This window comes from Mus musculus, chromosome 9 (genome assembly GCF_000001635.26).
Source record: "Mus musculus strain C57BL/6J chromosome 9, GRCm38.p6 C57BL/6J".
Lineage (NCBI taxonomy): Eukaryota > Metazoa > Chordata > Mammalia > Rodentia > Muridae > Mus > Mus musculus.
Window position 1 is genome coordinate 44378044 of NC_000075.6, and position 25606 is coordinate 44403649.

The window sequence follows — 25606 nt, forward strand, 5'->3', positions numbered from 1 at the left end:
AGCAGGACATCTAATGTTCTTTTCTGGACTCAGCACACACACACAAACACAAATGCCATATGTGTGTACAGCACACACAAAATGAAAAAAGCGAAACTCAACAGAATCGACAACTTACACATCTATCACTGGCAGATAAAGCCCACATTATGCACTGTTGTACACAATGTTGTACAGTAGTAACGAGGGAAATCCCACTGACACAGAAAATTCTTAGTTGAAAAATAGCAAATAATTGCTTTTTTTGTTATTGTTCGAAAAATGTTACTTTTCTAGAAAGAGATATGTGTATCATAATGAGCAGGAAGTTACATATCATGCTACAGATAAGAGTGGGAGGTTGTGTCAGGGGACTTACTTTTATTTATAAATCTTTTCTCTGGGTAGCAGTGTGTGTGTTTGGTTGGTTTCGTTTTTGAGACAGAGTTTCTCTGGGTAGCCTTGGTTGTTTGTTGTGGAACTTGCTCCGTAGACCAGGATGGCCTCAAGCAGGTAGAGATCTGCTTGCCTCTGCCTCCCAAGTGCTAAGATTAAGGCCACCACCACCAGTCCGTTCCTAATCTTTACATCACATGAATACTCATTTTTTAAAAAAAGATTTATTTATTATTATATGTAAGTACACTGTCTTTAGACACACTAGAAGAGGGAGGGCATCATATCTCATTATGGGTGGTTGTGAGCCACCCACCATGTGATTGCTGGGAATTGAACTCCGTACCTTTGGAAGAGCAGTCAGTGCTCTTACCCACTGAGCCATTTCACCAGCCCGAATACTCATTTCTTTTCTTAATTTTTGAACGGTGTTGTTGATGGAATCCAGAGCCTTAACTACGCCAGACAAGAGCTGTATCTCTGAGCTATTTTCCCAGCCCTGAACCATTCCTAAGAAGAAACAATGACGGTACCAAAGGTCAAGCCAATTAAAGTCTTATTTTTTAGTTTGCAATATCGTCTCTCGTACTATTGGGGTTCAGAGTTAAAGCCAATCCGTCACAAACACGGTTTATCTCCGGCCCATCAGCGAACATCATTCTTGTGGCTTAGGTTTTTCAATGAACCCATAAAGTTGGAGTGGTCCCCTGTTATCTTGCCCAAGTCCAGGGCACACGCATGCGCCTCTTCCGCGTCGCCGCAGCGAATGCAGCTCAGTATGATTCCGTCGCGCGGATGCCCCAGGTAACCGGAAGAAGGCCAAGGACTTCGCAATCCACGAGAGCACCTGCTCCCACGCGGGGTTCCGCTAGGGTTCCGCATCGAAGCGTCCGGCACCGATGCTGGCAGAAGTCCCGCGAGGAGTAACCCGGCCGCGAACCGTGACGTGGCCCAATCCGCAGCCAGCTCTGGCAGTTTCGTCCCAACCGGTACTCAGGCCCAGCTGCGTCCTCGAGGGGCGGGGCCGCAGAGGGGCGGGTCTTCTACGTGGACCAATGGGGTCTCGCGCCGGGTCTCGTGGGCGGTGCTAAGTGCGCGGCGCAGGGCCGAGCGGCAGGGGCGCCAATGAGCGTGCGCCGCGTCCGGGGCCGGCTGGTGCGCGAGACGCCGCTGAGAGGTTGGTGGCCACTGTAACAGTTTGCAAACGAAGGGGAGTTGTGAAGGGCCCGGGGTTGGGGTCGTGCTGCTGGCCGTGTGGGTACGTCCTCGCCGCCTTGATCCCGGAGCGAAGGACACAGGAGCTGAAGGCCAGAGGGAGCGGGGGTGAGGATGGAGCAGCCGTCGGGCCGCGGCTCCTAGGGGAGGCAGCGTGCTAGCTTCGGGGGCGGGCCGGTAGCCGGAGCGAGGGCCGCACGGACACCGGTCCCTTCGGTCCTGAAGTTCAGGCGCTGAGCTGCCCCCTCGCGCTCAGGGTGGGCCTGAATCCATTTCTGGGAGTGGGATCTTCCACCTTCGTCAGGTGAGGTTTAGGTGAACATCCACCCGGCTTGTAACCTTAGCCTGCACAACGTCTGCGTAGGCAGCGTGGCCCAGGAGTGGGATGGGCAAGGAGGGTGGGCTGGACAATGCTCAGGGAATTCAGAGAAGGGGACAAACCCTTCTGTGCCAGCCATCCCCAACGTCATCACCTTCCAGTTCCTGCCCAAGCTCAACCTGGCTTTCCCGGCCACCCGGGAACCCCAGGTGTGAGGTATTTGAGCCGATTTCGAGGGTCCTGGCCAAGCTCCAGGTGTCTGACAGGTACAGTGCTGTGGTGTGCCGATTGCTTACCTGTACGTAGACCGAAAAAAGGTCAACTCTTATTTGTCTAAGTAAGTGGTGGAGGGCCCTTTTGCTTCGGCCCGAATGTGAGACACTTGGGAGGATGTTTAAAATGATTGAAACTCCTCAGGAAGGAAGAGAAGAGGTCGAGCTGCTGTGCTTTTTTGCCAAAGTGCAACAGATAAGAATCTTTGAGCTTGTCTGTTCTGGGATGTGGTTCTGTTTCCTTCTTCATTCAGCATCCAGTTACAAGTGTTTTTCCTTTCCCATTAGGGTCACAATGGCAGCCACAGTAAGAAGGCAGAGGCCAAGGAGGCTACTCTGTTGGGCCTTGGTGGCTGTCCTCTTGGCAGACCTGTTGGCACTGAGCGGTATGTACCTGGCTAAGGTGTTAAAGAAGAATGGAAGGATAAGAGGGCACAAGGTGCCTACTCGAGTTTGGGGTTGCTGGATCTAGCCTTTTTCTTTGTCTTTGCCATGGAAAGCAGGCTGCTTCCATTGATTTGCCTTAGGAAGGCAGGAGGGTGTGGGAAGCAGAGAACTGACAGAGAAACCTACATTCTGTCTTCCCTTCAGACACATTGGCTGTGATGTCTGTAGACCTGGGCAGTGAATCCATGAAGGTGGCCATTGTCAAGCCTGGAGTGCCCATGGAGATTGTATTGAACAAGTAAGAGTAGATCTGGGTCAGGGGTGTGTTTATAATTTATAGTGCCCACTTCAGACTGTGATGGCTGAGCCCCCGTATGAGATCTGGTGGCGTCTGGCTTCATAGTCTGCTGCAGGCAGCTGGGCTAATGCTGCTTTTTCTTAGGGAATCTCGGAGGAAAACTCCAGTGACTGTGACCTTGAAAGAAAATGAAAGGTTTTTAGGTGATAGTGCAGCCGGCATGGTGAGTAACAGCCCTAGCCAGATTCGTTCCCTCAGAGGCTAGCCTTTTATCTAGCTGGATGAAGTAGAGGCAAGGTAAGGTAGGTTTGGGCCTAAGAATTGGCTGGGTCTCCTCCTTTCAGGCCATCAAGAACCCAAAGGCTACGCTCCGTTATTTCCAGCACCTCCTTGGAAAACAGGCGGATAACCCTCATGTGGCCCTTTACCGGTCCCGTTTCCCAGAACATGAGCTAATTGTTGACCCACAGAGGCAGACTGTGCGCTTCCAGATCAGTCCGTGAGTGTCCAGAGTGGGAAGGAAGCCCCTTGTTGGCGCATGTGTCCGTGGTTATTGGGCTTGGTGTTTGCCTTCCTGGACCTCACCTCCTCCTCCTCCCCTCAGGCAGCTGCAGTTCTCTCCCGAGGAGGTACTGGGCATGGTTCTGAACTACTCCCGTTCCTTGGCTGAAGATTTTGCTGGTGAGCATCAAGGTGGTGCTGGTGGCAGTGGGACTTCCCAAATGTACAGTGAATAGCAAGCAGAGCCTCTTTGATTTCTTATTGAAAATTGGACCATACCGGAAGACATGTTTGGTTGTCACAAGCTCGGGACGGGCTCCTGGCATCTAGTATGTAGAGGATAGGGAGGCCCGGTAAGAGTCAGTGGTACTGTGTTGGACATCCTGGTCTGATGTTTGGGGTTGCTGAGATCCTGCTCTTTGTCCTTGTAGAACAACCCATTAAGGATGCAGTGATCACCGTGCCAGCCTTTTTCAACCAGGCTGAGCGCCGAGCTGTGCTGCAGGCTGCTCGGATGGCTGGCCTCAAGGTGCTGCAGCTCATCAATGACAACACTGCCACAGCCCTCAGCTACGGTGTCTTCCGCCGGAAAGATATCAATTCCACTGCACAGGTGAGCCACTGAATACATACAACACCGAGTATGAGGGTGGAGGATCCTTGACCCATTTTTGCATCTTTTTTGCATGGCCATCCCTTGACAAATTGTGACAAATAGCTGCCTTTCAGTACCCATTGGAGGTGGTTAGTTTTTTGAAGAGTGACAGCTTTTTATTTTCAGGCAGACAAGTAGACAGGCATCCTGCATTTGATAAACTATCTCTTTGTTTTATTATTTTTGTGTGGGGTGGGTGAGAGGGGTAAGACAGGTTTCTCTGTGTGACCTCGCTGTCCTATAACTCACTGTGTAAGCCAGGCTGGCCTGGAACTCAGAGATCCACCTGCCCCTGCCTCCCGAGCACGGAATGACAGATGTGCACCACCACGCCTAGCTTGGCTTCCACATTAGGTTCCTCTGACAGTATCCTTGGTGTCTCCACAGAACGTCATGTTCTATGACATGGGCTCGGGCAGCACTGTGTGCACCATCGTCACCTACCAGACAGTGAAGACTAAGGAGGCTGGGATGCAACCACAGCTGCAGATCCGGGGCGTGGGGTAGGTTCCTGAGACCTCAGGGAGAGGTGTCTCCTGCATTTCAGGTGCCTTTTCTGATTCTTGAGGGAACACTTCCTGGATACAGCATGGGTTTCTGGAAGGGCTGCTCCCAAAGAAGACATGAAAGCAGGAGAGGCAGTTTGCTCCTGACACATTATAGCAGTGACATTGTCTGTCTTTCTTCCCCTCTTTTGTTTTTGTTTTGATGTCTCGAGACAGGGTTTCTCTGTGTAGCCCTGGCTTTCCTGAACCTCACTCTGTAGACCAGGCTGGCCTTGAGCTCACAGAGATCTAGTTGCCTCTCTGCCTCCCGAGTGCTAGGGTTAAAAGCACATGCTGCACCAACATCACCTACCAGTTCTTTGTTTTTACTGAGGCCGAATCTAGAGTCTCACACACGCCATACAAACATTCTGCTACTAAACTGTATAACCCTGGAACTTACTGCGATGTTCAGGTTGGTCAGAGACTTCTGGCAGTCCTACCTCTGTCTTGTCACCTACAGAATTTAAAAAATAACAAAGCCCTTCCTAAACAAGGTATTGGGATATAATCCTAGCGCTGGGGTAGAAATGCAAACTCCATCTGTAGCTACATATAGAGTACTAGTGCAGTAGAATATGTGAGACCCTTTATGGAAAAAAATAAAAAATCTTTTCAGCTCCTCACTGTTCAGCTAGGAGGTTCTCGTAAGATATTGACTGGTGTACAGAAAGTAGCTTTGTATTGGGATCTTGCCTAGTATTCATGGGCCCCAGACTCACCAGTAAAGAGAGAAATGCCAGTATAACAGTACTCCATTCTCCACTGCTCTCCTTACACCTGTTTGAGCCGTGCCTGCTGCAGCTGTATCTGAGCTCTTTGACTGTTTTGTTTTTATTTTTTGGAGCTCTTTCCATGTAGTCCTGGCTGTCATAGACCAGGCTGGCCTAGAACTCAGAGATTCACCTGCCAGTGCCCCCAAGTGCTGGATGTAAAACATGAACTGCATGGAGATGAAGCAAACATGGCTGGCTCCTCTTATTCTTAAAGAATCTCATCCATTGCAGCTTTGACTGTACTCTCCTACTCTCTCCCCTGAGGTCTTTAGAAAAACTGTTGCTTCTGTCTAGAAGGTGCTTCGCTCTCTCCGCTGACTACTCTTTGAGTAGTTTGGACTTCCTATGTGCTTTCCGCTAGCCTTTTCTGCTTGTTTTGAGAGAGGGTCTCACTGTGTAACCTGGCTGGCCCGGGCGTCTGTATGTAGAGCAGACTAGCCTCAAACTTACAGATGCTGGGTGCGTGTTTTTTATGATGTGTATGATTTTACGTTTAGGACGTTATTCTTCTATTAGATTATAAATTCTAATAGAGCTGTCTCCTCTCCTGCTCCTTTTGTCACTTACATTCAAGTACTTAATACTCAGTAATATGCTGAGTGACTGGGCAGATGAACTGCTCCTGAATTGCTGTGTGTGCTGTAGGGTTGTGGGCAGAGCACCGGTGACTCGTATGCCGGAGGGAAGGTCCTTACGCTGTACTTGTTCCTTTCCTTGAACAGATTTGACCGCACCCTGGGTGGCCTGGAGATGGAGCTTCGGCTTCGAGAACACCTGGCTAAGCTCTTCAATGAGCAGCGCAAGGGCCAGAAAGCCAAGGATGTTCGGGAAAACCCCCGGGCCATGGCCAAACTGCTTCGGGAAGCCAACCGGCTTAAAACCGTCCTGAGTGCCAACGCTGATCACATGGCACAGGTAACCACATGGGACCTTGTAGAGAGCAGGCTTGTGGCTCCTGTCCTCCCATTGTCCTGTCCTGTTCTCTTGAAGTCCATCTTCTTTTGCCCAGAGAGCAGACCTGACCAGAGCCTCTTACTCCTCTTCCCGCAGATTGAGGGCTTGATGGATGATGTGGACTTCAAGGCCAAAGTAACTCGGGTGGAATTCGAGGAGCTGTGTGCAGATTTGTTTGACCGTGTGCCTGGACCTGTGCAGCAGGCCTTGCAGAGTGCAGAGATGAGCTTGGTGAGGGATGAGGGGGACAGAGCAGAGCACACCCACAGAGTGTCAGAGGGAAAGGGCTTAACTCCTGCACCTCACCTTCCCCTTCCGCAGGATCAAATTGAGCAGGTGATCCTGGTGGGCGGGGCCACTCGTGTTCCCAAAGTTCAAGAAGTGCTGCTCAAGGCCGTGGGCAAGTGAGTACGATGTTGGAGCCGGGCATGGAGCTGGAGGCTGGCCATTACACTCCCGGGCAGATAACGCTAAAGCTGTGTCTCTTAGGGAGGAACTAGGAAAGAACATCAATGCGGACGAAGCTGCTGCCATGGGGGCTGTGTACCAGGCAGCGGCGCTCAGCAAGGCCTTCAAAGTGAAGCCATTTGTTGTGCGGGATGCTGTCATTTACCCAATCCTGGTAAGCTTGACCTGGTGACACTCCACTTCTCCACTGGGATCTCTGTTCACCTCAGCCTGTCCCTTTTTCTTTCGTCTGAGAGATCCTATTCCCTCCTATCTACTAACAGAACTTCCCTGGGTTTCCAGTGCACCTTCTCCTTCCCTGTTATGTAGGTGGAGTTCACAAGGGAGGTGGAGGAGGAGCCTGGGCTCCGAAGCCTGAAACACAATAAGCGTGTGCTCTTCTCCCGAATGGGGCCCTACCCTCAGCGCAAAGTCATCACCTTTAACCGCTACAGCCATGATTTCAACTTCCACATCAACTACGGTGACCTGGGCTTCCTGGGGCCTGAGGATCTTCGGTGAGGGGCGGGGGCAGGATGGTACCTCCAGGGAGTGGGAGGTGTGCCTGCCAGATGATCTAAGGATGGGGAGGGGAATTCGGGACTTGAAGGGCTGAAGGTGGGTTAGGGTTGTTATGAACAGCCTGTCTCAGAAAGAGGGTCCATCTTTCTGAGTCCTGGGTAGGGACCCTGACATCTCATGCTTGCAGGCCATGTGGTCTAAAGTTAGTGATGGGCCAGGTGGATCTCCTCAAACTCTTTTCTTTTCCTCTCAACCAGGGTATTTGGCTCCCAGAATCTGACCACAGTAAAACTAAAAGGCGTGGGAGAGAGCTTCAAGAAATATCCCGACTATGAGTCCAAAGGCATCAAGGCCCACTTTAACCTGGATGAGAGTGGCGTGCTCAGTTTAGACAGGGTGAGAGTGAAAGGGAACCCTATCTGGGTAGGGGTGAACCCTGGACCACCAGCCTCTCTGAGTGGGTTCACAGGATACCATAAAACATTTCGGAAGCAGATAGAATGAATCTTGGTTTCTTTGTGACCAGCACATACTATAGTCACTGTAACTTGCTTAGAGGGAAATACACATTTAAAAACAAGGGGCTGGAGAGATGGCTCAGTGGTTAAGAGCACCAACTGCTCTTCTGAAGGTCATGAGTTCAAATCACAACCATCCATAATGAGAGCCGATCCTCTCTTATGGTATGTCTGAAGACAGCTGCAGTGTGCTTACATATAATAAATAAGTAAATCTTTTAAAAACAAAAAACAAAATTCAAACCATGTGTAGGTCTATGTCTGCACCATTTATTGTACCTGGTGCCCATGAGGGCTAAACTTGGATCTAGGATCCCCTAGAACTGGAGTTAATAAATGGATGTGGATGCTGGGAGTTGGACCCATTGCTATGCCATCTCTACAGCCCATTAAGATTTTTTTGAGTATGTGTGTATATAATGGGGATGGGATGCAAGCATGCCACAGCAGATGCAGAGCCAGGTGAACAGGAAAACTAGTGGGTTTCTGTCTCCCTTTGGTGAGAGTAAGTACCTTTACCTGCTGAGCCATCTTGCCAGCCCAGAGAATCCCTTCTTTAATTCAGTTTAAAATAAAATGTGTGCAAATGGTTTGCCTGCACATGTCTGCATCATATGTATGTCTGATGCCTCAGGAGACCAGAAGAGGGAGTCAGATCCCCTGGCGCTGTAGTGAGAGATGGTTGTGAGCCACCATGTCAATGTTGAGCATCATACCTGGGTTCTACTGAAAACCAGTCCATGTTCTTTCCTACAGAGCCATCTCTTCAGTCCCCAAAAGAGTAATTTTGAGCCAGGTGTGGTGGTGCAGCACTTAGGAGACAGAGGCCACTCTCTGAGTTTGAGGCCAGCCTGGTCTACAAAATGACTCTAGGACAGCCAGGGCTCTGTGATATTGAGAGAACTGTCTCCAAAAAAAAAAAAAAAAAAAAGTTTTTCACTTAGAATTTTCTGGCCCACGGGAAAAATGGTTTATTGTATTGCCAAGTGGAGACCTAGAGGACTCTATGGAGAGGAGTGGGAGCCTGTCCTGAGAGAACTGGCACTTAAAAGGAGGATTGGCCATCTAGGAGTCTCAGAAAAGGAGGGTGAGAGAGTAGATCCTAACAGGTGCAAGTCATTTTGTATTCCTAGTGTATGCATAAGCAGCACACTTGTGGACAACATGGGTCATGTGATTTTTTTTTTAACCCATTTCAAAATAGGTGGAGTCCGTATTTGAGACCCTGGTGGAGGATAGCCCAGAGGAAGAATCTACTCTTACCAGTAAGATGAATATGGGCTCCTGTGTGCATGCAAGTGTGTGCCAGCAGGCAAGAGTCAGCACACACGCCTGCTTGAGGAGGTGATGGTGTTGATGTGGGGTAGGAGGTGGAGCGGCTGCCTGATTCCCTCATGAACCTCTCTGCTGCTTTCCTCCTAGAACTTGGCAACACCATATCCAGCCTGTTTGGAGGTGGTACCTCATCAGATGCCAAAGAGAATGGTACTGATGCTGTACAGGTAAGGGCAGAGAGGCAGACTATCAAGTGGCTGGGGCTGGGGGATGTAGACAGAGGCAGAGTCTGGCGGGACTCCCAGCTGCCTGGACTTTATCCCTCGTCAGTGGCAGGCTGCCCTGCTCCTGCTTCGGTGGATTTGAGCCACTACCAGAACCCAGGGCTGCTTGTTTTCATTACCACCTGCCCTCCCTTTGTTCTCCTGTATCTGGAATCCCAACAGCCCATGTGCCTACCAGTGTCATCTGCTTGACCCAGGCTTTATGCTGAGCAGTGTTCCCTTTCCAAACAGAGGAGCTGATATGGTCAGAGGCTCAGCTAACAATGTATATAACTTTTGGGGTCCCTGTAATGTCTACCAGGAGGAAGAGGAGAGCCCCGCTGAGGGGAGCAAGGATGAGCCTGCAGAGCAGGGGGAACTCAAGGAAGAAGCTGAACCCCCAGCAGAGGAGACCTCTCAGCCTCCACCCTCTGAGCCTAAGGGGGATGCAGCCCGTGAGGGAGAGAAACCTGATGAAAAAGAGAGTGGGGACAAGCCTGAGGCCCAGGTGAGCTGCCTGCAGGGGAAGAGGGTAGAGTCCACGGGCTGACACTGAGGGGAAGCAAGCCGCTTCCTTCATGCCTTTAGAGGAGGAGACAGCTAATGGTTTTCCTTATTACATCACTGCTCTTTCTACCAGAAGCCCAATGAGAAGGGGCAAGCAGGGCCTGAGGGTGCTGCTCCAGCTCCTGAGGAGGACAAAAAGCCGAAACCTGCCCGGAAGCAGAAAATGGTGGAGGAGATAGGTGTGGAGCTGGCTGTCTTGGACCTGCCTGACTTGCCAGAGGATGAGCTGGCCCGTTCTGTGCAGAAGTAAGTGCTGGCCGTGTGGAAGATGAGCCGGGTGTGGAAAGGTGATCCTGGAAGGCCCCCAGTTCCAGCCTCACCTCTTCCTACCTTCTCATCCCACAGACTTGAAGAACTGACCCTGCGCGACCTAGAGAAGCAGGAGAGGGAGAAAGCTGCCAACAGCTTGGAGGCTTTCATCTTTGAGACCCAGGTGAGCAGGCAAGGGCAGCAAGCATGCCCTGCCTCCCCAGAGCTTCCACTTAGGGACATGTGGCTCTGACCCTTGCCCCAAAGACTGCTGCCTGCATGGATTGGTGTCCTTGACAGGACAAGCTGTACCAGCCTGAGTACCAGGAAGTGTCCACTGAGGAACAGCGGGAGGAGATCTCGGGGAAACTCAGCGCCACTTCTACCTGGCTGGAGGATGAGGGATTTGGAGCCACCACTGTGGTGAGGAGCCTTCTGAGATGTGGCAGGCAGATGGGAGTGCTGCCCGTGTCCCCAGCCCCTCATCCCACCCCCGCTTCCAGGGCCAGAGTGAGAAGAGCTGGGGTGTCAGGATGAAGCAAGATGCAGGGCTGGGTCCAGGATGCTCCTGCTGCACTTCAGCCCTCCTCTTCCTCCTCATGTCCGTCAGATGCTGAAGGACAAGCTGGCTGAGCTGAGAAAGCTGTGCCAAGGGCTGTTTTTTCGGGTGGAAGAACGCAGGAAATGGCCAGAGCGGCTTTCAGCTCTGGATAATCTCCTCAACCATTCCAGCATTTTCCTCAAGTGAGTGTTCTTTGCTCCCTTCCTTCTTTGTGTAGTCCTGCTGAGACCATGGTTCTCCTTTCTGCCAGCTTCTCATCTGCCCTAGGCTGATCTTTTCCTCTTTGGCTCCTAGGGGTGCCCGGCTCATCCCGGAGATGGACCAGGTCTTCACTGAAGTGGAGATGACGACATTAGAGAAAGTCATCAATGACACCTGGGTAAGCTCTTGTCATTTGTAACTGGACACTTTAGCTGGTACCCTGGGATGATGAGAGTGAAGCTGCCACATCCAGGGCTAGTTCTGAGTCTTCTGGCTTCATCCCCAGGCCTGGAAGAATGCAACTCTGGCCGAACAAGCCAAGCTTCCTGCCACAGAGAAGCCTGTGCTGCTTTCAAAAGACATTGAGGCCAAAATGATGGCCCTGGACCGGGAGGTACAGTATCTACTCAATAAGGCCAAGTTTACCAAGCCACGGCCACGGCCCAAAGACAAGAATGGCACCCGGGCAGAACCTCCCCTCAATGCCAGTGCTGGTGACCAAGAGGAGAAGGTCATTCCACCTGCAGGTGAGGAGAGATGCTTGGCTGGAGCAACGATTGGTCCTGTGAGCAGTCAGAGCGCCACCTGCCTCTCTCTCGTAGGACTGCATCTAACTTTTGGTTTCCCTCTAGGCCAGACTGAAGAGGCGAAACCCATTTTAGAACCTGACAAAGAAGAGACTGGTGAGTTGGGGACCTGGGGAATGAGACATTTCATTAGTCTAGGGGCAGGCAAATTGGCAAGTATGCTCTATTTCAGGTCGGTGAATGTGGTGGCCTTTAGTTTTTAGAAGCATTGCGTTTTCTTTGGAAAAAAAACAAGGGCAAAGACAGGCTGGGGAGATGGCTCAGTGGTAAGTGCTTAATTGCACAGTGTGAGGCTAAGAGTTGAGATCCCCAGCACCCTTGTAAATGCCATGCAGCCAGGCTGCCCATTTACTATGCCAGGTGGAAGAGAAAGGTGGCTAAAGCAGGTGTGTTAGCTTATCTAGATGAAGTACCAACTCCAGATTCAAGTGAGAGACCTTCCCCAAATATATAAGAAAGTAAGCAACGAGCCGGGTGTGATGGCGCACACCTTTAATCCCAGCACTTGGGAGGCAGAGGCAGGTCTTGTCTACAAAGTGAGTTCCAGGACAGCTGGGGCTATACAGAGAAACCCTGTCTCGGGGCGGGGGGGGGGGCGGGGAAGAAAGCAAGCAAGCAACGAGGAAGAAACCCTGCATCAACCTCTGGCCTCCACATGCATGGGCAAAACATATACTTTTTTGTTGTTGTTTTGTTTTTGTTTTTTGAGATAGGGCTTCTCTGTGTGTAATCCTGATTGACCTGGAACTTGCTTTGTAGACCAGGCTGGCCTTGAACTCAATAGATTCACCTGACTCTGCCTCTCAAGGGCTGGTATAAAGGCATACACTACCACACCTGGCTTATATATTCTTTTTTTCTTTCTTCCTTCCTTTTCTTTCTTTCTTTCTTTCTTTCTTTCTTTCTTTCTTTCTTTCTTTCTTTTCTTTCTGACTGTTTCTTTCTATAGCCCTAGACCAGAGAAATGTAAAAATTTGTGGGAGAAAGGTCTGGAGAGATGACTCAATGCTTAAGAGTTCCGGCTCCTCTTCAGTGAAGTCAGTTTCTGTTTTCAGCTTGTAGCTGATGGCTCACAACTGTCTGTAACTCCAGTTCCAGAGGACCTGATTCCCTATTCTGGCCTCCCAAGGCACATATATAGTGCACAGGCATATGTGCAAGCACAACACCCATAAACATTAAATAAAAATTTAAAAAAGAAAAAAGGGAGACACCCCAGATGTGGCTCACACATCTTCTATGTGTACCACTGGATTTGTAGGTCTCACTTGTTTAGTGACTGGCCTTTTCCTTCTAAAATGCAGGTACGGAACCAGCAGACTCGGAGCCTCTGGAATTAGGAGGTCCTGGAGCTGGTAAGAGAGGAGCCTGGGGCATTGGCAGCTTGTTAGGGTTGGAGGGAAAGAAGAGGCTGTTGAGCCTTACACTGCTATTCTCCTCCCCTCCCCCTCCAACAGGACCTGAACAGGAAGAGCAGTCAGCAGGACAGAAGCGGCCTTCAAAGAACGATGAACTATAACCCCAGCTCCTGCCTTCCGACTTGGCTCCAGCCCCTTCTCCTACCACCTCTATTTATTATACATCAGGGTTGGAGTGGGGGTTGGTCCCTCAGGGGCTCAAGTTCCTTCTCTCAGCTGGGACAGGAGGTGGCTGCTCAGTCCTAGAGTAGCTCTATGGGTGAAACCGGCTCTAGTTCTGTCCCCAGCCCCACCCTCTGGTCTCCTACTCTCTGGCCCTGTGTTTGGGAAAAATCACTATTATGTCTTAATTCTTTGCCTGTGGGTAAGTGAGAGAATGGCTGCCAGTAGTTGTTGGAGACCTGGTAGTGGGAAGGATGTTATGGGTCACTGGAAAGTGGCCAGTCTTCACAGCATCCTTTCATCTTTTCCTCTTCCACAAAATCAGTGTCCTGTTTGGGCCAGTGTCTACAGAGCCTCAGTCCCACTTGGTTTCTGAGTGCCTCTTTTCTCTTCTGTGTCTTCTCTTCCCTTGTCCTTCCTCCTTGGCTCTTCTGTCCTTTCCTTCCCTGTGCAGACAGGACTATGGTCTTCTTGCCCAAAGACTTTCATCTGGACTGTCTATAGAGTAAATATGCTCTCATGGTTCATGCGACCCCTGGTGGCTGGAGTAAGCGGGGAGCAGGCAAGAAGGGAAAGCCCTGTAGCCCTGAATGGGTTGTTGGACCCAGGACAGTACAGGTCCGGAGAGTGGCTGGCAAGGATGCAAGTATACTGCAGGCACTCGACATCCTTGTCAGCCCCAGTTCCTGTGACACCTACCCCTTCATGCTCTTTCCTCCTTCCCCCTGGGCTGACCAAAAATGTGCTATCTACTGTGAGCCCCTTTCCCAAGACCCTGGGGGACGGAGAGACCATGGAGTGAATGTAAAAATGCCACCTCACTCTCAGGCAAGCTTTGTGGGTAAAGACGAGGGGTCAGGGTTCAACTTGACAGTGTACTTCGCTAGGAAGGAGAGGCCCTTGCCTGCTATAACCATGCCTAGAGTGCCTGTCCTCCAGTATTGCACCTGTAGCCGGAGCTAGGGCCACCCCAGTGCAGGGGCAAAGCAAACCTGATGTCAGTCGTTTTGTCTTTTCTACCCCAACCTCACCCTCTCACCCTACTTTCCACCCCCCACCCCGCCTTTTTTTTTTTTTTTTTTTTTTTTTTGTGCCACATTGGCAGAGGGGCCTATAGGTCCTTCACTGTTCCCTCCTGTGTGTTGGAGTTCTTTAGTTAGCAGTTCAGGCTGGTTGGACAGGTTTGAATCAAATTGTACTTTGTTCCATTGTTAATTGAGAAACTGTTTCAATAAAATATTCTTTTCTATAGGTTGTATGTGTTTGCTTCTTCCCTCCCTTGTTTGTCTGTTTGTTGTGTGTTTTCACACAGGTAGTGTATGAGTCAGGTTTCCTGAGGTTGGCCTTGGTTTCCTGACCCTCCTGCCTCCACCTGTCCAATGCTGAAATTGAGATACCACATACAGGTTATTTTTAGAGATTCATTTTATTTGATTTATATGAGTACACTGTAGCTGTCTTCAGACACTAGAAGAGGGCATCAGATTCCATTACAAATGGTTGTAAGCCATCACTCCAGTCCCCAATGCAGTTTTTAGATTTGGAATTTGGTTACATTGAAAAAAAGTAATTGTTTGCTGTAACAATCATATTTAATGTGATAAGATAGAAAGTTCGAAATCCATACCAGAAAATGGCTTTTCAATGAATCTGAGAAGCCCACTGCCAGACTTGGGTGCACAGTTCTTGTGATCCATGTGTGTCTCTTACTGCCTTATCTCGAATCTGTACTGAAACATTACCAGGCCTTTGACCCAGCATTCTGCAGGCAGAGGCAAGGGAGCTCCTGGAGTTTAAGCCCAGCTTGGCTTGCATAGCAAGTTGTAAGCCATCCCGAAGCTTACCATGAGGCCCTGTCTCAAAATACAAAGCAACTGGGAGGTGGCAGCACAGGCCTTGAATCCCAGTGCTCAGGAGGCAGAGGCAGGTGGGTCTTCAAGGCCAGCCTGGTCTACATGGACTCTGTCTCAAAAACAAAACGAAACAAAATCTCAAACTTAACACAAGTGGATAGATGAACCAACCAGAGAGAGATCTGTGAACAGAAAAAAATACAAAGCTGGTCACACATGGTGGTACAGGCCTTTAAGCCCAGCACTCAGGAGGCAGAGGCAGGCAGATCTTCCAGGCCAGCCTGATCTACAACGGGAGTCTAAGACATGCAGGGCTCATACCGTGAAACAATGTCTCAAAAAGCCAAAAATAAAAATAGTTGGAGAGACTGAACAAAGGCACCTGTGAGTGACAGTTCACATCTGTGAAGGGAAATTACTTATTGGTGACTGACAGCTAATGAAAATGAGGTGGCTAGCTGGGCGTGGTGGCACACGCCTTTAATCCCAGCACTCGGGAGGCAGAGGCAGATGGATTTCTGAGTTCCAGGCCAGCCTGGTCTACAAAGTGAGTTCCAGCTATACAGAGAAACCCTGTCTCGAAAAACAAAAACAAGCAAAAACAAAAAATGAGGTGACTTATCATTTTGTAATTGGTAAGTTCCAATATTGTAGAAAGACACAAGCATGCTTAGGCTTATAATGGTACACTGGCTTTTGTGTGTGTGTGTGTGTGTGTGTTTAGTGTGATTGTGGTCATGTGGTTGAATGAGAATATTTTTGTTTTTACAGCAATATAGCTCAAAATTGAAATTGAAGTTTAATGATACAGCAACTAGCTTTCATACGGGCATGTTATGGATATTTATTGAGGGAAATTAGGTAAACTTTACCTAATGTTTGTCGAAGTCAAGTTATTCTTGAAACCTTGGGGTAGGTTTGAAACTTCCCCAAATAAATAATAGATTGGTTAGTCTGAGTAGTAATTACAGAGCTGATACACAATGGGGGTGGACTTTATTTTGTGAGGTTTGTCTTAACACATGAGAGAAGTTTAACACATAAGAGAACTTTATTTTTTTTTAGATTTATCTTAACATGGAATGCCAGATTTTAAGAAAAAATGTATGGGCCTGGAGAGATGGCTCAGTGGTTAAGAGCACTGACTGTTCTTCCAGAGGTCCTGAGTTCAATTCTCAGCAACCATATGGTGGCTCACAACCATCTGTAATGGCATCAGATGCTCTCTTCTGGTGTGTTTGAATACAGCTACAGTGTATTCATATACATTAATAAATCTTTTTTTAAAATGTATGGCTGGGCAGTGGTGACACACACCTTTAATCCTAGCACTTGGGTGGCAGAGGCAGGCAGATTACTGAGTTTGAGGCCAGCCTGGTCTACAGTGTGAGTTCTAGGACAGCCAAGGCTACACAGGGAAACCCTGTCTTGAACACACACACACGCGCGCGCGCGCGCACACAGACACACACACAGACACACACACACACCACCAAAAAAAGTACTGACTTCTCTTCCAGAGTTCCTGAGTTCAATTCCCAGCAACCACATGATGGCTCACAACCATCTGAAATGGAGTCTGATGCCCTCTTCCGGTGTGTCTGAAGACAGCTACAGTTGATTTACTCATAAGTAAACAAACAAACAAATAAATCTTAAAAAAAAAAGTTTAGCTATCCCCCAGCCCCAACAAACAATTTCGTTTAGTTATATGTGTATGCATGACATCTGCACACATGAACTAGAGGTGGTTGTAAACCATTCCATGCAAGTGCTAGAAACCAAACTCCTGTACTCTGCAAGAGCAGTGTGTGTTCTTAAGTGCTGAACCTTCTCTGTCTTTTAAGTGCTGAGATTACAAGTGTGAGCTAATATGCCTAAGGGGAGATTCCCTGTTCCAATTCAATCTCTCTCTCTCTCTCTCTCTCCACCTCCTTCCCTTCCCTTCCCTTCCCTTCCCTTCCCTTCCCTTCCCTTCCCTTCCTCTTCCTCTTCCTCCTCCTCCTCCTTCTTCTTCTTCTCTCTCTCTCTCTCTCTCTCTCTCTCTCTCTCTCTCTCTCTCACACACACACACACACACACACACACACAGAGGCTTATGTACTAAATTTAGAACCTTAGATGCTCTAACCTTGAGCTACCTCCCCAACCCTAGAGCCCAGGCTGACCTCAAACTCAGATCCCTCTGCCTTTGCCTCCCAAGTGGTGGGATTAAGGCCTGTGCCACCACACCTGGCTCCCCTGGAGCTTTCCCTTGAAGAAACTCAGTCCTTGGTTCTGTCACCTACCTAAGAGCACAAGCCTGGTATATACCAGGCCTCAGGTTAGTAGATACTTAAGTTTAGGACTGGTGGAGCCCTAGTTTATCTCCTTTTCCCCCTGGCTTTCAGTATTCTAAACCACCTTTGCTCTCCAATCTGGAGTACTTAAAAAAACAAAACCCAAAAAAACCCTTCAGTCGTTTTCCTGTGGGATGCTATGATAAAAGAAAATTCTGAGACATCTTAAATTCAACTATATATAAAGGTAGAAAGCAAAAAGAGGAAAGAAATGGTAGTGGGTTCTTGTTTGCATGAGTCAGAGTCTCACTATGTGTATCGGGCTGGCCTGGAACTCACTATGTAGAAGAGGCTGGCCTTGAATTTACAGAGATCTTCCTGTTTCTGACTTCAAAGTCCTGTTGGGATTAAAGGTGTTGGCAGAGATGCTTGTTTTTGTTGTGTTTCATGTAACTCAAAGCAGCCTCAAACTTGCAACTGAGTTAAGGGTGATCTTGAACTTCTCATCCTCCACGGAAACTACAAGTATTTCCTGTAGACTGTCCACCCATCACATACTCCCTCTGTATGTGTCAAGACTCATACGGAACAGTGAGTTCTAGGTTGAGAAGAGGATTTATTTTGCACTTGTCTAGCCTGCCTTTGTCCATCAGTTGAACAAACACACCTGTATCATCATTTTAAAAAAAATTAACATATGCTTTTTCTTTGACAGTGTCTCGCCTGTCAAGATTATCCATTCTCATCTTGAACTGGCTCTGCAGCTCAGGCAGTGAACTCCCTGCCTCATCCTTCTGCGGAGTGGAATCCAGACTGTGGTCTGGGCTACTTGGTCAAAGTCAGCCTTAACTTTTCTGACCTCTCAGAAATCATCTGTGGAGCCCTTAAAGGATCAGAGATTGGTGCTGACAGTGAACAGTTGTGAGACTATGGTGGGTTCAAGTCAGGTTATAAGCGTGTCCTTAACCCTAGGCACTTGGAGGCAGAGGCAGGAGGATCACCCTCCTGGTTCCAAGCTATGTCTCCACAAAGTAGTGGTTCAAGGACTGGAACATGAGGTTGAAGCCAGGCATGGTGGCATGTATCTTTAATCCCAGCACTCAGAGGAGACGAGGCAGAGGCAGTAGAATCTGAGTTCAAGGTCAGCTTGGTCTACAAAGTGAGTACAGGTAAGGCTACACAGAGAAACCCTGTCTCGAAAAAAACAAAAACAAAAACAAAAAACGAGAGGGAGGGGGAGGGGGGGAAAGGGGAGACCGGTCTCAAAGGAAGTAGTATTCCAGGCTGTCCTTTGACTCCACACCTACGGTAACACATACACACCCAACACATACACACCACATGACCATTAAAAAGATTTTTAAAGAACTCGAGGTTTCGTCGGAATTCTGTCTTTTAAATGATGAGACTATATTGTTTTTTCTCTGTTCCGACTAATCTGACCACGAATTAAAACTCCAAATTGTGCTGAATTTATTTTCCAGAGAAAACACCATGCCTCTACAATTCAGGGAGTTTCCTGAATCTGCACCCTAACAGGAGGCACTCTATAGACACTGATCGACGAAACGTAATAGGTCATGTGGTGCTCAGCCTATAAGCGGCACTGTCCTTTCACTGGAAGCTGCTTGACAGGCAGGATGACGTCTCCATCCCAGGGTGGACAGTAGTCCGCCCAACTCTGTGCATGCGCACCAGCCTTACTCGAGTCCCGCCCCATCCCACTAGGGGTTACCGCCTCCGTCCAGGTAGGGGTGGCATGCGAAGGAGGGGCGTCAGTGAGGGCGGGACTAGAGGGCAAGTCTGGGACCTTGGGGCTCCCCTGACTTCCGACTACGCCGGAGGCTGTCCGGGTGACTGCCCTTCCGGGATGGCGACAGTTCCACGGCCCAGGGACAGCGCTCTTGCAGATGCGGTGCCCTCGTGGCTGCAGCGCACAGTCTCCGCAGCTCTCTTGCTCCTGTCCCCAGGACCCGCAGTTCCCAGCCAGGAGTCGGGTGTCCCGGGTGGCTTGAGGACACGGGGTGCTCGGCAGGTGGCAAGCGGCGCCGCCTGCCCATCCTGACTGGCAGAGCCTAGGCTGCCAGAGCGAGGGGCCTCCCGAGGCTACGTGCGGCTTCTCTCGCCTACGCCTTGTGCTCCAGCGGCTGTGCAGCGGAGCAGAAAGCTGCGGTGGCGTGCTTCGGGGACCCACAGCCCCGCAGTACGGACCCCCTACTGATGTCGCAGGGTAATAGGGATCCAGAGGCAGTTCCAAGGGGGTCTCATCCAGACCTAAGCCCTAGGCGCGCCTTCTGCGTGTCATTGCAGGGTGAACTGAGGGGCTTGTCCCCCCGTTTAATTTTGCAACTACTGCAGTTATCTCGCTCCTTACCTACTGTTGTTCCTTGCACATTTCAGTGACAGAGGCCAGCCTTAGTGGAAAAAGGAGAATGGGAAATTCCAGAAATAAACGATAGGCTTTAAGAAACTTTTACTATGGTGCCTCATTGTGTTTTACTATTTACTTACTAGGTCTAATTTATGTATCTACCTTTTATCACTGTGTGTATAAGGAAAGTGTATGCGCTGTTCCCTACCACCATGAGGAGTTCAAGAAATATATCCCCCAATGAAGGGGATACCTATTAGGAAACTGTACTCCATTGTGTGCTAAGCATTTGGTGAAGGCTCAGCAGTGGGTGTGGGGTTGTTTTTAAGGTATGTGGTTGATTGAATGAACCTGGGGGGTAGGAACCGATCTAGTGCCTTTCACAATGTCCGGCAGCCTGGCACCGCAAAGGAACCTGAGAGAATGAGAAAGTTCATTGACCAAGGGAGTAGGGCTATACTGAGAGCTTGCTCTGCTCATCCTACCCGAGCCTCCCCTGGGCTTGTGCAGACAAAAGTAATTAGGCTGAGCCTTTAATCACAGCTGGCTTCACAGGCAAGAAGACTTGGGAAAGGAGGGAAGGGCAAGCAGTCCTGGGGACCCTCTCCTCCCCCGGTTTGGCTCTCAGTAACCTGTTTTCTTGTCTCTCTCAGGACACTGGGTTCCCTGGTTGCTGCCCCAGGCTTAATGATTGTCCAGAAGGCGGCTATAAAGAGCCTGGGTGGAGGAGAGAGAAAGCGCACAGAAAAACACAGCTCAGCAGATCCAGGCACTAAAGAGAGCTAGCTGCAAGCAGGAGCAGTCAAGAATCTGTGGTCAGAAGTACTGGAGTGGGCCAGCAGGGCCAGCTTTTTCTACCATGGCAGCCCAAGGCTACGGCTACTATCGCACTGTCATATTTGCGGCCATGTTTGGAGGCTACAGCCTGTACTATTTCAACCGCAAAACCTTCTCCTTTGTCATGCCCTCCTTGGTGGATGAGATCGCTCTGGACAAGGACGATTTGGGTAAGCCATGGAAGGGCAGGGTGGTGGGCTGTGGGATACACCATTTGGAGTATGGTTTGTCCAAGCATGGGGGGTTTCAAGCTTGTATCAGGTGGAGAGGCTGAGCTCCATGTGCCTGGGTGTGGGTGTACATGTGAAACCAGTGCTTAGCCGGTGTATATGCCTGGCACCCACACGTGCCCAGGAGGTGCTACTGGGAGCGGGTAGCAAGGTTTTCACACCTGTTCGTGCATGCTGCACCTGCAGGTCACGGTGAACACTGGGAGAGTAGCACCATGATTTGATGTGTCCTGCGTGCTACCTGCCAGGGGGAATAAGATCTTTGACTCTAGAGTCCTTCGCATTCAGACGTGTTTGGGCTTTTGGCGAGCATTCAGAGTGAGGTGGGAACTGCATATTCCAGGGGTAAAGAAAGAAAGAAATCCAAGAGGCTGAGAAGGTCCAAGTCAGCCTGGGCCTGTGATGCACGGCTCAGCAGGCAGGAGAGTGTCAAATCCGGGAAGGAACCTGTCTCACCCTGCCAGGCACCTGTACACACCTGACCCCTTACCTTCCTCCGCCCCTCCTGTGCCTCTGCCCTGTCCCTAACCCCTCAGGTGTCCTGCTCCCTGCTCCCCTTCGCTGCAGGGCTCATCACAAGCAGCCAGTCGGCAGCCTACGCCATCAGCAAGTTTGTGAGCGGGGTTCTGTCAGATCAGATGAGCGCCCGCTGGCTCTTCTCCTCTGGGCTGCTCCTGGTTGGTCTGGTCAACGTAGTCTTCTCATGGAGCTCCACAGTGTCAGCCTTTGCTGCTCTTTGGTTTCTTAATGGTCTGGCACAGGGGCTGGGCTGGCCCCCCTGTGGGAAGATCCTGAGGAAGGTGAGTGCATCTGATGAGCCTGAGGGGGAGGGCACCCAGTGGGCACTTGGGAGCACCTCTTCTTACACAACCCTTCCACCCCTAACCCATAGCAGGTTCCTTAGGAGTTCCCTGCCAGCTCCTGCTGCTGTTGGGATATTTTAGGAGCCTGAGGGTGGTGGGATCGGGTGGCAGACGAGGGACTGGGCTCCGCCAAGTAGAAGCACTCTTCCCTCATCCCTGTAATGTGAGTGTCTAGGTCTGCCACACTCGAGCTGCTCCTTCTGTGTGGCCTCTAAGCCAGGCACCTATTCTGTTCCCCTCTGCCTCACAGTGGTTTGAGCCATCCCAGTTTGGCACTTGGTGGGCTGTGTTGTCAACCAGCATGAACCTGGCTGGAAGTTTGGGACCTATCTTGGCAACGATCCTCGCCCAGAGCTACAGCTGGCGCAGCACACTGGCCCTGTCTGGGGCACTGTGTGTGGTTGTCTCCTTCTTCTGTCTGCTGCTTATCCACAATGAACCTGCTGATGTTGGACTCCGAAATCTGGACCCTGCCCCCTCCAAGGGCAAAAAGGGTAAGCCTCTATCAAGCTGACTCCTAGAGCACCTTCCTTTGCCCCTGGCTCCGCACGATTTTGTTAGGACTAGCCTTTGCCTTGCCCTGTGCTTGCCACTGGATGTAGGCGAAGGAATGGTAATGGAGATTGGGTGGGAGAAGTAAAGATTCTATCCTGAAATCAGCCAGCGCATCCTGAGCCTTCTCTGACAGCACAGATCTCTCCATTCTGGGTAACCCCCTAAGTTTAAGCAGTTTGGGTGCCTTCTTCCACCTGCACCGTCCTCATTTCCTTTCATTTGCATCGAGGTAGGGGAGAGGGAAGCAGGGCTTTGAGGGGGTGCCCCACATCAATCCTGGTGGTGCTCACAGCCTGTTCTGGCAGCTGGCTAATGAACGGTGGTGGTGCAGTGGGGGCAGGCCAGCAGGAGCAGAGCCCAAGTCCTAGCTGGCCTCTCCCCACCTTCAGGCTCATCAAAGGAGGAGAGCACCCTACAGGATCTGCTGCTGTCCCCCTATCTCTGGGTGCTGTCCACTGGCTACCTCGTGGTCTTCGGAGTAAAGACTTGCTGTACAGACTGGGGCCAGTTCTTCCTTATCCAGGAGCGAGGGCAGTCCGCCCTTGTGGGTAAGATGAGTGTTTAGACAGAGAAGGGTGTACAAACCAGGGGCCAATGCAGGAGATGGGATCTCCACCCTCTCTCCCTTTCTCTACTTCCCCCTTAAGGCTGGGCATCCTTGGAGGTAGGTCTGTACCTTGGGATAACCTCAATGGGAAATCCCTGTTCACTCTTTTCCCTTCCTCCTCCCCACAACTCCCCATGCAGGTAGCTCCTACATCAGTGCCCTCGAGGTCGGAGGCCTTGTAGGAAGCATTGCAGCTGGTTACCTGTCAGACAGGGCCATGGCGAAGGTGAGTGGGCAGGAGGAACTGCGAAGAGAGGCCCTTTGAGGCTTCCTCGCATGGCTGGGCCAGCCAGTGGAGATGGGAGTCCTGGCAAATGAGCTGGTTAGCAGAGGGTAGACGTTGGGTGAGATGGGAGTGTTTCCAGGTTTCTCTTGACCTGCCTTGGTGAGCTTCTCTTTCCCACTGAAGGAGACCCAGAATCTCTCTCCCTAGTTAGTAGGCTTCTCTGCCTCAAGAAAACTAGGGGTGGCAGTGGACTAGGTACAGCTCCCTAGCACGTGTCCCATGCCTGCCCCAAGGTGGAGGAAGGGATGTTGTGGAATTTGGCCTCAGAACACGGAGCAGCTCCCAGGGCCTCCCAGAGCTGTCTGGGTCCAAGAACTGTGACAGATTGCCAAAGACCTGTCAGCAATAGCCCTGCTGTGTCAGAGTCCAGGGGTGGGAGTGTTTTGCCCTGCTTGGAGGGCCTGATATGGCTGTTATTGTATCCATAGGCAGGGCTGTCTCTGTATGGGAACCCTCGTCACGGCCTATTGCTACTCATGATGGCTGGGATGGCAGCATCCATGTTCCTCTTCCGAGTAACGGTGACCAGTGACTCACCCAAGGTAAATAGAGAGCCTGGCTGGCTGAAAGGTACAAGGAGAGGAAGTAAGACATCCTCCTCTGGGCCCGCTCCTTCTCCCTTTGCTTCTGTTTATACCTTATTCTCCCTCTTTGGTACTTTGTGTCTCGCCTCCACTCTGGGCCTGGTTTTCTTCTCTTTCCTCTGCTCTCTAGGATGCTTTCTGGACTCCTGCTCTCCATCCTCTGGCTGAGCTCACAGGCTTTACGGAGCATGAGGTGCCTTAAAGATATCTCTGGTTTTCCTCCTGGTCTGTCGTACTTTTGTTTCACCCTTATCTTGCCCTTAATTAGCCCAGCTTGCACAAAGTCTGAAACAGCCAGCATCCAACTCTGAGGGGTGACTCTATCTCCCCTGTCCTTGTCCACCTAGACCTTTGGGGTTGGCTCATTCACTGTGGGGTGAGAATGGTTCCCGACTATGCCTTGTCTAGTTTGTTCCTGACGGCTAGGCTCTCTTTCTTCAATAGGCACCTATGGACACTCTATAGTTCTCAATGCCCCCTCTCGCTCTTCTTGCAGATCTGGATCCTGGTTTTAGGAGCCGTGTTTGGTTTCTCTTCTTATGGTCCCATTGCCTTGTTTGGAGTCATAGCCAATGAGAGTGCACCTCCCAACTTGTGTGGAACCTCTCATGCTATTGTGGGACTTATGGCCAATGGTAAGTCCTTCACTGCTTTGCTCGGGCCTATTAGAGGCAGAATGCCTCCCAGCTTAACCCTCACATGTGGCTCACTTCTTCTCCCCGCAGTGGGTGGATTTCTGGCTGGCTTACCCTTCAGCACCATTGCCAAGCACTATAGCTGGAGCACAGCCTTCTGGGTGGCAGAAGTGGTTTGTGGAGCCAGCACAGTTGTCTTCTTCTTGCTTCGAAATATCCGCACCAAGATGGGCCGAGTATCCAAGAAGGGAGAGTGAATCGAGTCCTCGCTATGGAGCATCCCCAACTGCAGCCTTACTGGCAGGACACGGAAAGGAGAGCGGCTGCTCTGGCTAACACAGAACCTTTACGTTTCTGTGTCTCCACTGTCTCTCTGAACCTCCATGGTGCTGCAAGTTACCAGTGGCTAATGAGGTCCCGACTCCCATCCCATGCTCTATTTAAAATGATGATGTTTGGTTCTAGACTCCATCAGCTTCTGTTTCTACCTTCTGGCAGACAGGCAACTCCTGAATTCAGAGTGTCTCCTATACCCTTCTTCTTCTCCTAGGTCCTGATCTCCTAGTGAGTATTAATGGCCTGTGGTTTCTGCTGTACCCCAAGGCTTCTTGGCAGGGGGCAAAATTGTTGCCAATACCTCAGTCCCTAAGGGAGGAGAGGAGTCCACCACTCTCATGAATACCCTGGGACAAAAGGGAAGAATATAGAGGGCAAACCGACTTGTATAGATCAATAAAGCTAGATTTGATACTAAACAGTCAGTGGCTCATCCTTTCAAAGGGAGACATAAACTAGACAAAGCTTTTCTTGGGAAAGTGTTCTTACCAGTATCTGTTTTTTCCACCCCCAAAAGGAAAGACTTTTTTTCTCTGGAGTGAAACAGCAGAGGTAATAGATGGACTTTTTTTTTTTTTTTTGGTTTCTCGAGACAGGGTTTCTCTGTGTAGCCCTGGCTGTCCTGGAACTCACTTTGTAGACCAGATTGGCCTCAAACTCAGAAATCCACCTGCCTCTGCCTCCCGAGTGCTGGGATTAAAGGCGTGCGCCACCACGCCCAGCAGATGGACCCTTTTAAGTACAAGCTCGGCATGCAGCTAATGCTGTACACTTACACTAGGTTGCAGGTAGGTTAAATAGGTTTAAGGAAGGGGGCTCTGAAAGCATGGGTCCACACTTAGGCCATTTGTAACTGGCTTGAGAGCTCTGAAACACAGGTATTTTATAATGTGCTAAATTCTGTAAGAGATTAGAACAGAACATACACCGCAGGGTCAGAGATCATACTGAGATAAAATTTAGCTTGATTTCAAGTGCAAGTAAGTAAGTGTCCCATCATCCACCACGGCCACCTCAGGCCCCAGAGAACCAGCAGCTCTGGGGCCGGGCCGCCTCTAAGGCTCAAGAGTCGCTATCCTGCTAGTTTGTCTAATGAACATCG

At 50.2% G+C, this 25606-nt stretch overlaps 2 protein-coding genes and 2 non-coding genes across 20 annotated transcripts; 3 read left to right on the forward strand and 1 right to left on the reverse strand.

Annotated features, from left to right (window-relative positions):
- Positions 1-1446: 1446 nt before the first annotated feature.
- Hyou1 (hypoxia up-regulated 1) lies at positions 1447-14326 on the forward strand. Of its 5 annotated transcripts, none has more exons than NM_021395.4 (26): positions 1447-1552; positions 2470-2567; positions 2773-2866; positions 3011-3089; positions 3211-3365; positions 3471-3547; positions 3799-3980; positions 4410-4525; positions 6066-6258; positions 6394-6528; positions 6619-6701; positions 6787-6919; positions 7075-7262; positions 7524-7662; positions 8989-9049; positions 9207-9286; positions 9645-9830; positions 9963-10135; positions 10235-10322; positions 10439-10561; positions 10749-10882; positions 10995-11079; positions 11188-11428; positions 11534-11584; positions 12793-12843; positions 12946-14326. In NM_021395.4, the coding sequence occupies exons 2-26, from the start codon at positions 2477-2479 to the stop codon at positions 13005-13007; spliced, it is 3000 nt and encodes a 999-aa protein (NP_067370.3). In that variant the 5' UTR covers positions 1447-1552; positions 2470-2476; the 3' UTR covers positions 13008-14326. The 5 variants fall into 5 exon arrangements, with proteins under 5 accessions (NP_067370.3, XP_006510024.1, XP_006510022.1 ...); XM_006509961.3 differs by having other exon boundaries at positions 1508-1633; positions 12946-14319; XM_006509959.3 differs by having other exon boundaries at positions 1543-1894; positions 12946-14319.
- A 3427-nt stretch (positions 14327-17753) lies between these two features.
- On the reverse strand, positions 17754-17872 carry Gm26306. Its single transcript, XR_003948522.1, has one exon. It is a non-coding gene; the product is annotated as a small nucleolar RNA SNORA40 (small nucleolar RNA).
- A 1030-nt stretch (positions 17873-18902) lies between these two features.
- Positions 18903-24923, forward strand: Slc37a4 (solute carrier family 37 (glucose-6-phosphate transporter), member 4). 13 transcript variants are annotated; one of them, NM_001378831.1, is made up of 10 exons: positions 18903-18948; positions 20225-20578; positions 21175-21438; positions 21752-21995; positions 22446-22604; positions 22804-22889; positions 23378-23491; positions 23664-23726; positions 24030-24168; positions 24259-24923. In NM_001378831.1, exons 2-10 carry the CDS (start codon positions 20549-20551, stop codon positions 24423-24425), a joined length of 1266 nt encoding a protein of 421 aa, NP_001365760.1. In that variant the 5' UTR covers positions 18903-18948; positions 20225-20548; the 3' UTR covers positions 24426-24923. The 13 variants fall into 13 exon arrangements, with proteins under 13 accessions (NP_001365760.1, NP_001365758.1, NP_001365763.1 ...); NM_001378829.1 differs by having other exon boundaries at positions 21206-21438; NM_001378833.1 differs by lacking the exon at positions 18903-18948 and adding an exon at positions 19056-19430.
- Mir7085 (microRNA 7085) lies at positions 22380-22445 on the forward strand. The gene has a single exon (NR_106053.1). It is a non-coding gene; the product is annotated as a microRNA 7085 (primary transcript).
- Positions 24924-25606: the final 683 nt, after the last annotated feature.

Bases quoted from the DNA above. Each gene is read 5' to 3' on its own strand.
- Hyou1 (NM_021395.4), top strand. From the start codon at position 2,477: ATGGCAGCCACAGTAAGAAGGCAGAGGCCAAGGAGGCTACTCTGTTGG. The intron at 2,867-3,010 runs GTAAGAGTAGAT...GCTTTTTCTTAG, and splicing joins ATGGAGATTGTATTGAACAA to GGAATCTCGGAGGAAAACTC. The intron at 4,526-6,065 runs GTAGGTTCCTGA...TTCCTTGAACAG, and splicing joins CTGCAGATCCGGGGCGTGGG to ATTTGACCGCACCCTGGGTG.
- Slc37a4 (NM_001378829.1), top strand. From the start codon at position 20,431: ATGGCAGCCCAAGGCTACGGCTACTATCGCACTGTCATATTTGCGGCC. The intron at 22,605-22,803 runs GTAAGATGAGTG...CTCCCCATGCAG, and splicing joins AGGGCAGTCCGCCCTTGTGG to GTAGCTCCTACATCAGTGCC. The intron at 24,169-24,258 runs GTAAGTCCTTCA...TTCTCCCCGCAG, and splicing joins TGTGGGACTTATGGCCAATG to TGGGTGGATTTCTGGCTGGC.